This window comes from Narcine bancroftii, chromosome 12 (genome assembly GCF_036971445.1).
Source record: "Narcine bancroftii isolate sNarBan1 chromosome 12, sNarBan1.hap1, whole genome shotgun sequence".
NCBI classification, from domain to species: domain Eukaryota; kingdom Metazoa; phylum Chordata; class Chondrichthyes; order Torpediniformes; family Narcinidae; genus Narcine; species Narcine bancroftii.
The window spans coordinates 5,761,275-5,775,837 of NC_091480.1; the positions used below are offsets into that span (position 1 = coordinate 5,761,275).

At 46.0% G+C, this 14,563-nt stretch overlaps 1 protein-coding gene across 3 annotated transcripts in view; it reads right to left on the minus strand.

The window, feature by feature from the left end:
* LOC138747065 (mitochondrial Rho GTPase 2-like) overlaps nt 1–14,563 on the minus strand; it is a 47,635-nt gene that overhangs the window by 28,375 nt on the left and 4,697 nt on the right. Inside the window, exons 1-3 of one of the 3 annotated variants that reach the window (XM_069905983.1) lie at nt 13,176–13,404; nt 6,437–6,495; nt 1,016–1,097 (exon numbers count right to left, since the gene is read on the minus strand). In XM_069905983.1, coding sequence (XP_069762084.1) covers nt 1,016–1,097; nt 6,437–6,495; nt 13,176–13,212 — 178 coding nt within the window. In that variant the 5' untranslated portion in view covers nt 13,213–13,404. Of the gene's footprint in view, nt 1–1,015; nt 1,098–6,436; nt 6,496–13,175; nt 13,405–14,563 lie in introns of those variants that run through there. The other 2 variants (XM_069905980.1, XM_069905982.1) reach the window with 2 other exon arrangements.

The following is a 14,563-nucleotide window of genomic DNA, read 5'->3' on the forward strand; positions in this document are numbered from 1 at the left end:
TCTTACCAGAGATTTGTAGAGTTGCAACATGATTCTTGAACTCAATCCCCCTATTAATGAATCCCAGCATCCCATAGGCCTTCTTAACTATCCCATCAATCTGCGTGACGACCTTAAGGGATGCATGGATTTGGACCATGACATCGGAAACCCTGGCAAATTTCTAGAGATGTGTAGTGCAAAGTGTGCTGACCTGCTGCATCACAGTCTGGTATGGGCAACATCCATTTTTAATTTTTTTTTAAATGTAGATATAGAGCACAGTAATAGGGCCATTTCGGCCCGAGTCCGTGCCACCCAATTTGCACACAATTCACCTACACCCCCCGTACGTTTCGAACAGTGAGCGGAAACCAAGCCCCTGGGGAAAGCCCTTGCAGATACAGGGAGAACGTACAAACTCCTTACAGACAGCACGGGATTCAAACCCCGGTCCCAATTGCTAGCACTATAAAGGCGTTGCACTATCCGCTACGCTAACTGTGCAGCCCAAAGAGTGTACACCTTGGAGTAGTGCCTCATCGCACACGGTAATGTCACCCAGCAGACCGGCCACTTGGCCATGTATTCCAGTGCACCTCAGATGGTTGCACAGTGGCAGGACATGACAACTAAACTGCACACAGCAAGGACCTCCAGGTGATAATGAACAGAATGCCATTCACTAATGTTGGTTAAAGAATAAATATTGTCCAATACACCAGAGGAAGTCCTCCCTTCATCTGCAAAATATTCCTGGGGATCCTTTCTGACCATCTGAAAAAGCTGACACAGACTTCAGCATCACATGTAAAGACCACACCTCCAATAGAAGAGTGCTCACTCAGCACTGCCCTGGCTTATTCTTGGGTCACTAGTTGTTGGCTTAAACCTGAAATCTTAAGAGAGCCAGACCCAACAGTTCAATCACTGTACTGCACTGACATTTAAAGAATAGCTGGGGCCTTGAAGACAGCAACCTGAGACATTTGCAGGATGATAAGAATTCCTTTGACAACAGTGAGAGATTCCATACCTGAGTAGTCAATAATGTGAGTAGGAATTCTCTCTGGTGTGACATCTCCAGGGATGGTGATCTCCTCAGCGCGAGCTGGAACCTAACAAAACAAAGGGGGAATGCTGTCAGTGGCCAAGCACACAGGACATGAATACTAACAACCAACACTGTTGAAAATGTGAAATCAAAACAGAAGACAGGGTTGCAAACGCAGCCAGCACCATCTATAGGCATTAGTCCACTCCACTGAAGCGGTAACTCAAGAAACCAGCTTATATCCTCGTGGACCCTCACCACCCAGGACATACCCTCTTCACTCTGCTACCATTGGGAAGGAGGTGCAGGAGCCTGAAGTCATACACCCAATGGTACAAAAAGTTTCTTCCCCTCAGTCATCAGATTTCTGAACGCACAAACACAAGCTCACTTTTTTTTTTAATATCTTGTATTTATAGAACTGTAATTTATTGCAATTTTACACCTGTAATACATGATGCTGCTGTCACAAAACATTTTTCATCTCCTATGTTAACGACAATAAAATCTGATTCAAAACACTAGAAATACTCAGCAGGTCAGAGAACATCTGGTGGAAAGAGAATCACGGAAGAAGTGGATTATGGCCATTTAAACCCATGCCGCTCAATTACACCCAATGAACTGACAGTCCTGTGTATTTTTTGAAGGGTGGGAGGAAACCAGAGCACCCAGAGGTAACCCACACAGGTCACCGGGAGAATGTACAAGCTCAAATGCATCGGCGGATTCGAACCTGGGTTGCTGGCACTCCGACACGCAGAGTCACGCAGCGTCACGCTCCGGCAAGCAGCGTCACACTCCGGCAAGCAGCGTCACACTCCGGCAAGCAGCGTCACACTCACTGTGACACCCTGATGGCTCTGACTCAAGTTTTGGACCTGAAATATTAACTCTTTTTCTCTTTCCATAGATGCTGTCTGACCTGCTGAGTGTTTGCAGCATTTCAATTTGAAGCAACCTCTGCTAATCCTTTTGTCAGATACATGAACAGCCCTTCTTCCAGTCCCACTAAACCACCACTCACCTTTCTTCCAGTATGCTGATATTTATCCACTTGTACAAACTAAGTTTCACCAACTTTGCTGCCAGTTCCCACTCTGTTCTCACTTTCTCCTGGTCCATCTCCCACAGATTCCCACATCACTTTTCTCTATATATGCTCCCATGCTGCTTTATTCTATTCCCCACTTGCTTCAATGTTATGCCATCTCAAGACATTTTGACTCCAAACCTCCCTCAGCTCCACCAACAGTCACCCCACTCCTTGGTGTAAATCACAATGCCTGCTCTTTTACCCCATTCCTACTACCCAGTCCTTCTAGATTAAAAAAAATCAGGTTTCTTCTTTTTCCAGTTTATTGTACAGGATGCGATGGGCGCCCACTTCCTTCAGACTGCTTGGGTCATGCAGAGTTTCCAGTTGCCTGCCATTTCAGTTCTCCACGCCACACTGACCCCTCTCTTTTCACCACTTACACTCTTTCAACACAGAGGAACTGCTTCTCAGCTTCCATCAAAGCATTTTACAGTCCTCAGCAATTTTAGATTATGAATCCTTTCATCTGTTCAGATGAAAGATCAGAATCCTGATATGTGACCCATTGTTCTCACTCCAGATGCTGCTTGACCAGCTGGGTAGTTACAGCAATCTATTTTGTCGGACGGCAAGGTTAGGGTAGTGGTTTAGCTCAATGCTGTTACAGCACTAGTGACCAGGACTCAAATACACAGTCTGTAAGAAGTTTTTAATGTTCTCCCTGTGCTGCGTGGGTTTCCTCCCACCGTTCAAAATGTACTAGAGATTGTAGGTCAATTGGACGTAATTGGCGGCACGGGCTTTTGGGCCAAAAGGGCCTGTTACCATACTGATTGTCTAAATTTAAAAGAAAAATATATAATCTCAATCAATAGCAGTGCTTTGTATCCCTCACCTCCAGCCCTTTCTATGCTGGATCTTCACTCTCCTGTCTCACCCATCTCCCTCCATTTACATCTCATCTCCTCCAGACAGATCAGTTCTTCCCCACCCTCGCTCAAAAGGCACCAGCACTTTTTGTCACATTCACTCTTTCTTTGTCTTCTCCCAATTCCACCTCACCATCTCTACAATTTTAAACATTTTTTTATTTCTAACTTTTCCCCATTTTGAGGGGAAGTTATTGACCTGCAACACTGTTTCCATCCTGACAATGTGATTCACTCCATTGTCATTGTACCAGTAAACCAGCCAATTAAATCCAATCAGCATTGACCAGAAGTTAAAAAATAGAGCTATATACATTACAACAAAACATGCAATTAAAACCAACAGTGACTCTGTTCTACAACGAACCGTTATGAAGTATTGATAAAAAAGTACCGAGTCCAGTCCCACCGAGGGCCGGGATTCAGGGTTCAACAGAGTCCCAGCTTCGTAAAACAACTCTTCTTCAGCCGACTGGTGCGTGATCAAAAGCTCCTGTAGCATCTGCCCGATGGGAGAAGAGTGAATAGTCCATGATTCGGGTGTGATGCATCTTTGATGATGTTTCTCATCCTGTCCAGACATCGTTCCCTACAGATGTTTTTGATGACAGGCAAGTCGATTTCATAATCTGTTGGGCAGTTTTCACTTCCTGCTGGAGTACCTTGCGAACTAGTGCAGCACAGTTCCCGTACCACACCGAAGTACCTTACGCCAGCACGCTATCCATTGTGCATCTGTAGGAATCCAATCATACCCTGGGACAGAGGTGGATCTTCCTCATGTTCCTCCAAAAATAAAGACCCTGTTGCGCCTTTTTAATCAGAATTGAAGAATTCAAGGACCAAGTGAGATCTTGAGAAATGGGCACCAACGAATTTAAAGCTCGGTAAATGCTCCACCACCACTCCTAACTTCTGACCTAACTCTGCCAAGTCAAATCAAGTTTACTGTCACCTGATTGTACAAGTACAACCTGACGAAACTGTGTTCTCTGGTCCTCGGTGCAAAAAACACAGACACACAACCAGACATAACACAAATACAGACAAATAATACATATGAAGGACAAGTATTTCATCTATTCAGGTGCCTAACCATTTATCCAGGATTTCAAACACCAGCAACCTCCAAAAAATGGCACTTTTTCGGTCACGAAAATGCACAAGCTTCTCACTCCTAGCCCACCATCCGTTACCCCTGTCCCTGGCCGTACTTCCTCCTGCCGCATCCATCCGACACCCACCCCCCACCTACTTCATGACACAGCAGCAGGGGTTCACTGCCAGCAGCAGCAGCTGGCGACGGCTCCATGTGGGAGCAATGGCCATCTTCGTTACCCATAATCCCCCTCGCAGCTGGAACGCCTCTGCCAGTGCCAGAGCAGTTCCAGCTGCATTGGAAGTTTATGGGTAAGGAAGATGGCCATTGCTCCCACATGGAGCAAACTACCAGCCTCAGCCTGCTTCTCTCCCACCAGGTGCTTGGGGCCGAGAGTTGCCTTTCCACCAAAGGTAAGAGAGGACGGGGATGACAATGTTGGGGGTCTAAGCCATTTTTATTTTGAAGTTTTATTTTAAAATAAGAAAAAAATGGACTTTATTTATCTAAATTCATATAACACCCTGCGCCCCCTGTTTAGTGCAGTTTTGAAACATTGCATTTGCTTAAAGGGACCGCCATTTTAAAATGATTCCGAAATCTGGAAGATTCCAAACAATATCAGGTGTCTGGTCCTGATGATCCCGAATAAAAGGTTAAGCATCTTAAATTTAAAAAAATGTTGTTTCATGGATATGAGAGCCTTGGATACGAGTGTGAGCAGTTCCTTTGGTCGTTCAGCATTCTCAATGCCCGTGGGAAGAAGCTGTTCCTCAGCCTGATGGTCCTGGCTGATACTCCTGGATCTCTTTCCCCGACAGGAGCAGCTGAAAAATCCTGTGCGCAGGGTGGAAAAGGACCTCAAGGATCCTGGTAGATAATGTCGATATTTTGGAAGGTGGGGGGGGGGGGAAGAAGAGGGTATCCGACATATTTCTCAGTAGCAACTGTACCACACTGTGATGCAGCCCGCCAGAATGCTCTCATAGAGCTCCTGTAGAAGGTTGAGATGATGGTGGCCTTACCTGCCTCAGTCTTCTCAGGAAGTGCATTTACTGTTTGTATCTCTTTAAATGAGCTCACAGTCATCAAGCACACTTCGGACAATTGATCTTTAGTCTTACTCATCACAGATGTCACAACTAACGCACATGAGGTCTGACACTCTTAGATGCATGAATCGGTCAAGGACAATGAAGACTGGACTGAGTCAAGGACCATGCTAAGAGAAACTTGCTTACTCGTGAACGATAAAAACCAACAAGTCATTTGCCTCCCTACTACTTGCTGTACTTTCTGTGGCTGTCATATCTTGCCCACACCCAACAGTGCATCAGTGACTGGTGGAGAAACAGGGGAGGAGCTGTGACAGGAGCAACACCATAAATACTTGTATAATAGTCAAGTTTTTCGACCAATTTTTCAAGGGGGGGCCTTTGACTTTTACACGAGTCATACATTTTAACCGCAGTATGTACCTGCATCGCTCAAGGCGTCGAGAGCTTGGATGGCCAGGACCAGGTGATAAATTCACATATGGGGGGGTCAGGAGCTCAGATGGGCAGGCGTTTGGGGCTCCAGTGGGTGGGCTGCCAAGATAATAGGAGCTCTGGTGGGTGCGTGGCCGAGGCGAGGATTCGTGGTTGGGACATCAGGCTCAGATGGGCAGGCAGTTGGGATCAAAAATAGGTGGGGGCTGACTTCTAAACAGTTCATATGAAAAACATGTGACTTTTGGGCCAAAAAAAGGAGTCAACTATTGCATAGGTTGAGTATTACACAAGTATATACAGTACTGCTCTGCACACAGAGGGGTGTAGTCCAAATAGAAAGCTTGTCAGCTGGGTCTATTACACTCCAAGCTGCCAAAATAAGTATCCACCAGGCTCCACGTTCCCGTTGAGCAAGTATCCATTGTATGGATCTCAGTGCTTGTAAATCTCCTCACCAGCCAGGTTCCTCTGGAAAGGAAATCAGCACATTTACCATAGATCATTTACCATAGATCATTTCCCAGGATTCATACTGTCTGTAACACAGGAAATCAATCACACTCAGAAAGTCTGGATGTCTGAATCTTCTTCCCTGACACCGCCGATTCTTTCTGGGGTACGCTTTATGGGCTGAACCCTCTCTGGTGTCAGCTGCCTTCACAGTCTTTCCACTTTGAGAAATAGTGGGGGGAAGGGAGGAGGTGGGAAAGTACCAGAGATCAGCCTCAGTATGCAGAAGGTCCCATTTCAGAGGTTTGGGGGTTGGTGGTGGTGGAGAAAGAGGATTCGGTGGGGGGGGGGGTAGAAAAGAAGATACAACTTCACTTGCTGCTCCAAACTCACCTTCTCAGGAAACTCCTCACTGACTAAAGACATGATCAATGACGTTTTGCCAACTTGAGCTGCAGACACAGAGAGAAAAGTATTAATTGCCAAATTCAAGAAACAGCATTGTTCGCAACACAGTTTATCCTCTCACAAGAATTGCCTCAGTTTAGTCTGAGATATCTGACACAAAGATTGGTGGTGTTGTGGACAGTGAGGAAGATTACCGTAGATTAAAAGGTGACTTAGGAAGGCTGGAGGTGTGGGCTGAGAAATGGCTGATGGAATTTAATACAGATAAGTGTGAGGTGTTACATTTTGGAAAGGCAAATCTAAATAGGTCATATGCATTAAATGGTAGGCTATTGAGATGTGCAGAGCCACAAAGGGATTTAGGAGTTGTGGTAAATAGTACCCTCAGGGCTGATACTCAGGTAGATGGTGTGGTGAAGAAGGCATTTGGAATGTTGGCCTTCATAAATCGTAGTATTGAATTCAAGAGTAGGGAGGTTATGATGAAATTGTACAAAGAATTGGTGAGGCCAAATTTGGAGTACTGTGTACAGTTTTGGTCACCAAATTATAACCATCTAAAGATATAAACAAAAGAGAGAGTGCAGAGAAGGTTCACAAGAATGTTGACAGGATTTCAAGGTTTGAGTTACAGGGAAAGGTTGTGCAGACTGGGGCTTTTTTCTCTGGAGCGTAGAAGATTGAGAGGGGACTTGATCGAGGTGTTTAAGATTTTAAAAGGGACAGACAGGGTAAATGTGGATAGGCTTTTTCAATTAAGAGTGGGGGAGATTCAAACTAGAGGGCACGGTTTAAGATTGAAGGGGGAAAATTATAAGGGGAACATGAGGGGAAATTTCTTTACGTAAAGGGTGGTAGGGATGTGGAATGAGCTTCCGACAGACGTGGTCGAGGCGGGATCATTGGTTACATTTAAGGAAAGACTGGATAGTTACATGGATAGGACTGGAGGGGTATGGACCGGGTGCTGTCAGTGGGACTAGGAGGGTGGGGTTTTGTTACGGCATGGACTAGTAGGGCCGAACTGGCCTGTTCTGTGCTGTAAGTGGTTATGTGGTTATATATCTCACACCTTGAACAACCACTTTCAATTCCACTCAGTTTCTCCAAAGATGGAGCTAAAGAACCTGCAGGTCCAAGGTATTGCGAACATTTTGTGGGATACGTGGACTTTTGTTTCAGTCCTCCTGTGGACATTCTCTCAGCTCTTTCTTGGATACATCAATGGTGCTGTTTCATGTAGTTATTCACAACTCGGTACTTTTGCTACTGATTGCCACTCTGTTCTCACTTTCACAGTCCGTCTCTGACCCTCCTCCTACCTAGATCCCTCTCAGGAGACAATTCAGTGACAAATTTTCATCAACAACCCAAGAGTTGTCTAAATTGTACTCTACCCGCTGCAGAGTCTATTCCACTTCTTCCATCACATCTATCCCAACTAACAAGAAGATGTCACCTTTCCTATTCCCTTTAGAATAGGAAAGGGAATCTCTCTGGCGGGGCAAGATCAAGGTTACCGAGTTAATAAATGGCCATCTGCTTTTTTGTTTGAAAATTTTATTTATTGAATCATGATGTTAAAACATACAATAAATGAAAAATATACAAAATACATACATATTTTAGAACTAATCCCCTACAACCCCCTGCCCCCTTCCCTAACCCACCCCCCCCCCAACCTACCCAAAATGAAAAAAAGGAAAAAGAGATCATATAACGTCAAAATTTATCAGTTAATTCCCATGGTTTGGAGTGACACCACTACTGTGCGGCGAGGAGATTTAATAATTCAACCCCATATAATCCAAATACGGGCTCCAAGTTTAATGATAAAAAAGATAATTATCACGTAAATTATATCTTATCTTTTCCAATGGAATACAGGACCTCAACTCCAGATGCCATCTCTGAATATTCAAATCAGTCTCATTTTTCCAAGTAATTGCCAAGCCATCTGCTTGATACCTTAACGAGAGTGGTTATAGAGAGAGAACAAGAGGGGAAGAGAGAGAGACAGCAACAACATTGTGGAAGTGCAGAGATGTCGGAAATGCTCTCATGCTACACTTGCTTAGTGCTAATAGATCTTCCTTTTCATTGTAACTCTATCTCTTTTCTTGGCTGTATGAATGTTAGAAACAGCCTGTTGGTCTGCTCGTAGAAACACCTTCTCAGTGTTTTATGACACAAAGATGAATCTTTCCTGTCTCTATCAGAACTGACTGCATCTGATACATGTCTAGCCACCTGATGGACATTAAATGCACAAGTTGGGATATCATGTTACATTGGTTCTGGATGCCTTGCTGAAAGAAAGATGTCACTAACCTAGAAAGAAAGCAAAAAAGATTCACAAGGTACCAGTTCTGGAGGGCTCGAATTCTAGAACTGGAAGGTGGGATTCTTGGTGGAGGGGCAGGGGGAGTTTTGGACCTGAGCTTTTCTTCAAGGTGTAAAAAGCAGGCAGGCATCTGCATTAAATGAAAGGGTAGGGGGAGGAGTACAGACCAACAGACAATTGGGTGGCACAGTTTTGTTACCACAACATTGTTCCAGCATTACTGATCAGGACACAGGTTTGAATCCCGTGCAGTCTGTGTGTAGGTTCTCCCCAGGTCGGCATGGGTTTTCCCTGGGGGCTCTGGTTTACCTCCACCCTTCAAAAACAAACATCAGGGGCTGTAGGTTAATTTGGTGGCTTCGGTTTGTGAGCTGGAAGGGCCTGTTATCATGCCGTATGCCCAAATTTAAACTTAATGTTTCTTAAAAACACCATTAATTGGACATGGAGAAGAGACCAGGAGAACCATAGCAACTTGAGGGGTGACCTTAGAGATTTACAAAATTGCCCAGGGGCATAGATAAGAATAATCACAGGAAAGATTTAAAAGGAAGAGCATTATTTTCCAAACAGAGATACATATATGGAATGAGCTGTCAGGGGCTGATACAATGATGACATTTAAGACATTTGTTCAGGTACATACTGTGGTATGCAAAAGTTTGGGCACCCTGCATGGTCAGTACTTAGTAACACCCACCCTGGCAAATATCACAGCTTGTAAACACTTTCGGTAGCCAGTGAAGAGTCTTTCTACTCTTGCTTGCAAAGGAGTTAAGGGTTATGGGGATAAGGCTGGAAAAGGGTACTGATGGTAGTGATCAGGCATGATCTGTAAAATGGCGGTGCTGGCTCGACGGGCCTACTCCAGCTCCTGTCGTCTATTGCTTGAGGGATTTTCGCCCATTCTTCCTTACAAAAGGCTTTTAGTTCTGCAAGATTCTTGGGCTGTCTTGCATACACTACTCTTTTAAGGTCTATCTAAGAATTTTGATGACGTTTAGGTTGGGGGACTGTGAGGGCCATGGCAAAACCTTCAGCTTGCGCCACTTGGGGGTCATCCATTGTGGATTTTGAGGTGTGCTTAGGACCGTTATCCTGTTGTAGAAGCCAACCTCTTTTCATCTTCAGCTTTTTTTTAAAAAAGGAAAAAATAGATGGTGTGATGTTTGCTTCCAGAATTTGCAGATATTTAATAGAATTCATTCTTCCCTCTACCAGTGAAATGTGCCCCATGCCACCGGCTGCAACACAAGCCCAAAGGATGATCACTCCACCCCCGTGTTTAACAGTATTCTTTTCCGCACCTTTTTTTTTTTACCTTTGCACATTGCGGCCAATAAGTTCTATTTTCACTTCATCAGTCCATAGGACTTGTTTCCAAAATGCATCAGGCTTTTTTAGATGTTGTAGTGAGCACGCAGGAAAGGATTTCTTCTGATGACTCTTTCATGAAGATTATATTCGTTCAGGTTTTGCTGCACAGTGCATTGCCATTCGAGAGTCTGCTAAATCTTTTGCAGTTAAACTGGGGTTTTGATTCACCTTGCTAGCAATTCTACAAGTAGTCCTCTCAGAAAGTTTTCTTGGTCTTCCAGGCCTCGACTTGACCATTCTTCCTGTTAACTGCCATTTCTTAATCACATTACAAACTGAGGAATGGCCACCTGAAAATGCTTTGCTATTTCTTTATAGCCTTCTTCTGCTACGTGGGCATCATTTATTTTAATTTTCAACAACCTAGGCAGCTGTTTAGCATGGCTGCAGATTGTTGGGACAAGGTTTGAGGAGTCATGAGATTTATAAAGCTTTGAAATTTACATCACCTGGCCTTTTCTAATGAGGACTGAGCAAGCTAACAAGTCCTAACAAGGTAATTAAGGTCTGAGACCTTGGTAAAAGTTATCTGAGAGCTCAAATCCCTTGGGTGCCCAAACTTTTGCATGGTGCTCTTTTCCTTTTCACTAAAACAAAAATAATACACTAATCTTGCTTAAAATGTTGAAAAGAATGTGTCATCTTTAACTTTATAACTTTTGGGGTTCAGTTCATCTTCTACTCACTTAACTATTCACAGTAACAGAAGTTTTGACCAGGGGTGCCCAAACTTTTGCATACCACTGCAGACAGGAGAGGTTTAGAGGGATATGGGCCAAGTGCAGGCAAACAGGACACGCTGAAATGGGAAACTTGCTCAGCGTGGTTGAGTTGGGTCAGAAGCCTGTTTCCATGGTGTACAGCTCAGTTTTCCTCTCTCCACAGCTGCCTGATTTGTGGCTATTTCCACCATTTCTTTTGCTTCAGACTTGGTACCTACCAGATCCTTAATTGCATACATGTGCCTGTTAACTACACAGCCCCAGAAAGTTGTTACACGAGTACCCTTGGTCTCCACTCTGTCACAGACATTCCCTCTCCTATGTGCATCTTGAAACTCTTGTTTCCTCAGTTGAATGATTCCCAGTTCTGATTTACAGTCACTAAACTAAAACAATAACCCTGTCCCTATCTCTTCCTCCCTCTCAGTCTGCAGATGCTGCGTTACTTGTTGCAATGTTTCTGAACTAATTCTGCATTAGAGACCCAGACATTAATCACTCCCCAAACACAAGCCATCCTCTCTCCCCTGTAGTTTACCAGCATTCTCAGTAGTGGAGAGGGTCAAGAACTTAAAATTCCTGGGTGTTAACATCTTTGAGGATCTGTCCTGGAGCGTCTACATTGATGTAATCACAAAGAAGGCTCGCCAGCAGCTATACTTTCTGAGGTGTCTAAGGAGATTCGGTATGTCACCAAAAACTCTCGTAAACATCTACAGGTGGACCATGGAGAGCATTCTGGCTGGTTGCGTCACTGTCTGGTATGGAGGTGCCAAATTACAGAACAAAGATAAACACCAGAGGGTTGTTAATTCAGCCTGTGTCATCACAGGCACACCATCAAGGACATCTACATGAGGTGGTGTCTAAAAGAGCAGCCTCTATCCTCAAAGACCCCCACCACCCAGGTCATGCCCTCTTCACTCTGCCACCATCAGGAAAAAGGTACAAGAGCCTGAAGACAAGCATTCATCGGCTCAAGGACAGGTTCTTCTCCACTGCCATTATATTCCTGAATAATCGATGAACTAAAGACACTGCCTTATCTTTATTGTTATTTTTTTATAACATGTAAGTTTGGGCTATGATGTTGCCACAAAACACCAAATTTCATGACTTGTTCATGACAATAAATCCCAATTCTGATCTCTTCACACATGTAAATCCAATCCCTTCACCCCTTTCCCTTTTCTCTCCCTCCCATCCTCACACCTTCCCTCCAATCCATCTTCTCTCTCCTCCAAACTTTGCCACCTTCTGCCCTCTGCTCCAGCACTACCCTTTCTCCTACAGTCTCCTCTCAATCCCTATCTGCTTCCCTTCCTCTCTCCTTCTAGGCCCCCTATGTCCCCTCCTTGCATCATTATTTCCTCCTTCCCTCCAGCCTTTCAATTCATCCCCCTCATCCCTCTGGCTCCCCTCCCCCTCGGGGGTCCCTTCCCCCCCCCCATCCCTCTGGGCTCTCCCCCCCCCATCCCTCTGGGCTCTCCCCCCCCCATCCCTCTGGGCTCTCCCCCCCCCAATCCCTCTGGGCTCTCCACCCCCCAATCCCTCTGGGCTCTCCCCCCCCCATCCCTCTGGGCTCTCCCCACCCCCATCCCTCTGGGCTCTCCCCCCCCCCATCCCTCTGGGCTCTCCCCCCCCCATCCCTCTGGGCTCTCCCCCCCCATCCCTCTGGGGCTTCCCTCCCATCCCTCTGGGGCTTCCCTCCCATCCCTCTGGGGCTTCCCTCCCATCCCTCTGGGGCTTCCCTCCCATCCCTCTGGGGCTTCCCTCCCATCCCTCTGGGGCTTCCCTCCCATCCCTCTGGGGCTTCCCTCCCATCCCTCTGGGGCTTCCCCCACCACCCCTTCTCTGTCCCCCACCCCCCTTCTCTGTCTCCTCCCTTCACTATCTACCCCCACTCACCTTCTCTGTCTCCTCCCTCCACTACCTAGTCCCCTACCCCCTTCTCTGTCTCCTCCCTCCACTTCCTAGTCCCCCACCCCCCTTCTCTGTCCCCCACCCCCCTTCTCTGTCTCCTCCCTTCACTATCTACCCCCACTCACCTTCTCTGTCTCCTCCCTCCACTACCTAGTCCCCTACCCCCTTCTCTGTCTCCTCCCTCCACTTCCTAGTCCCCCACCCCCCTTCTCTGTCTCCTTCCCCCACTTCCTAGTCCCCCACCCCCCTTCTCTGTCTCCTCCCTTCACTATCTACCTCCCACCCCCCTAATCTGTCTCCACCCTTTCTCCCACCCCCTCCCCGTCTTCTCTCCCCTCCTCCCGCGGCCTTTACTCACGTTCCCCCACCAGCAGGATCCTCACGTTGGCCCTCATGTTGAGCGTGTGTCACCGAGCGCCTTTGAGCAGGAGCTCAGAGGGACCAACCGACCGCATCGAGAGCGCCGGACAAATCGGCAACTTCCGGCAAGCCGCCAAACGTTTCTCGGCAACTTCCACCCTCATTCGGCTCTCTCCGGACTGGGGGCGGAGCCTCCGAGCTCAGCGGCCGGCAACACTCGGATCTTTCCGGAGAGCCGGCTCGACAAGTTCGGGAAAAGTTGACGGTTCCTCGTTGCACGGAGGCTGCCCGACCTGCTGCGTGTTCTCTTATTGCAACCTTTCAGACAACCCGCTGATCAGTCTCCTCAGTCCAGTTTTATGTCCTTTGTCATAATGCAATTAACTTCTCTTTAAGAATTCAATACAGGTTCCAGAGACATAAACTATGAAGCAATACAACTCAGACTCAAGCCCTTTAGCCCATATTGCCTGTTCAGATCATTTTTTTTTCCCTCGTTATTAGTCTGTTGACGTGTACATTATGTAGTTTGTTTTGCACAACCAATAAGTGGCAATTGTGCCTCACCTGCAACAAAAAGAATCTCAGGGTTGTAAGTGATTTCATGTACATAGTCAATAAATCTGACCATGAAGGTAAACTTATTCCTACCTGCATTTGCTGCCTGTTCATGTTCTCCAGGAATCTTCTTTAAAATATTTCACAGCCTCCCCACTCCTAATCTCTAACTCCAGCTCTCTGGGATAGACTTACAGCACTAAATCACACCCTTCCTCTCTACACACCCACACTGACCATGATAGCCATCTATATTAATCCCACTTCTCAGCACTTCCTAAACCGTGGCAATTCTCCCACCTCCTTAAGCAGCGCGTTCCATACCGAGACCACCCCCTGTTTTTTTTTCATTACCATCAGATTCCCCCTCACCCATGGCTTCTAGTCTTGGGGACCAGGTGTTCTCCTCCCCACCATGAACATAGCTGCTTCACTACTGCCAGGCTTGGTAAGATCTCAAGGCATGATATTCCATCATTCCTCACCCCCATTTATATTACATCTCTACTGCGACATTTCACCAAATGAATTAGCATCTGCTACTAAAGTCCAATCTGTTCATCCTTTGGAAGCGTCAGGGGGCACAGCAACACTTGCCCCAATTCAAATGTCCATTAGCAGGAACAGGGTTAAGGGGGGTGAGGGGAAGATAATCCTAATCCAACAACAATAACCAACAGCTTTCCCATTTGAGGAAGCTGATGAATCAACTACCAAATAAAATTGAACTTTGTACAGAACAATACATCTCCACTTTAAAAATAAAGCAACCTGAGAGTCTGATACAAGGTGATCACTCATGTCTCTTCTCAGGTACTGCTCAACATA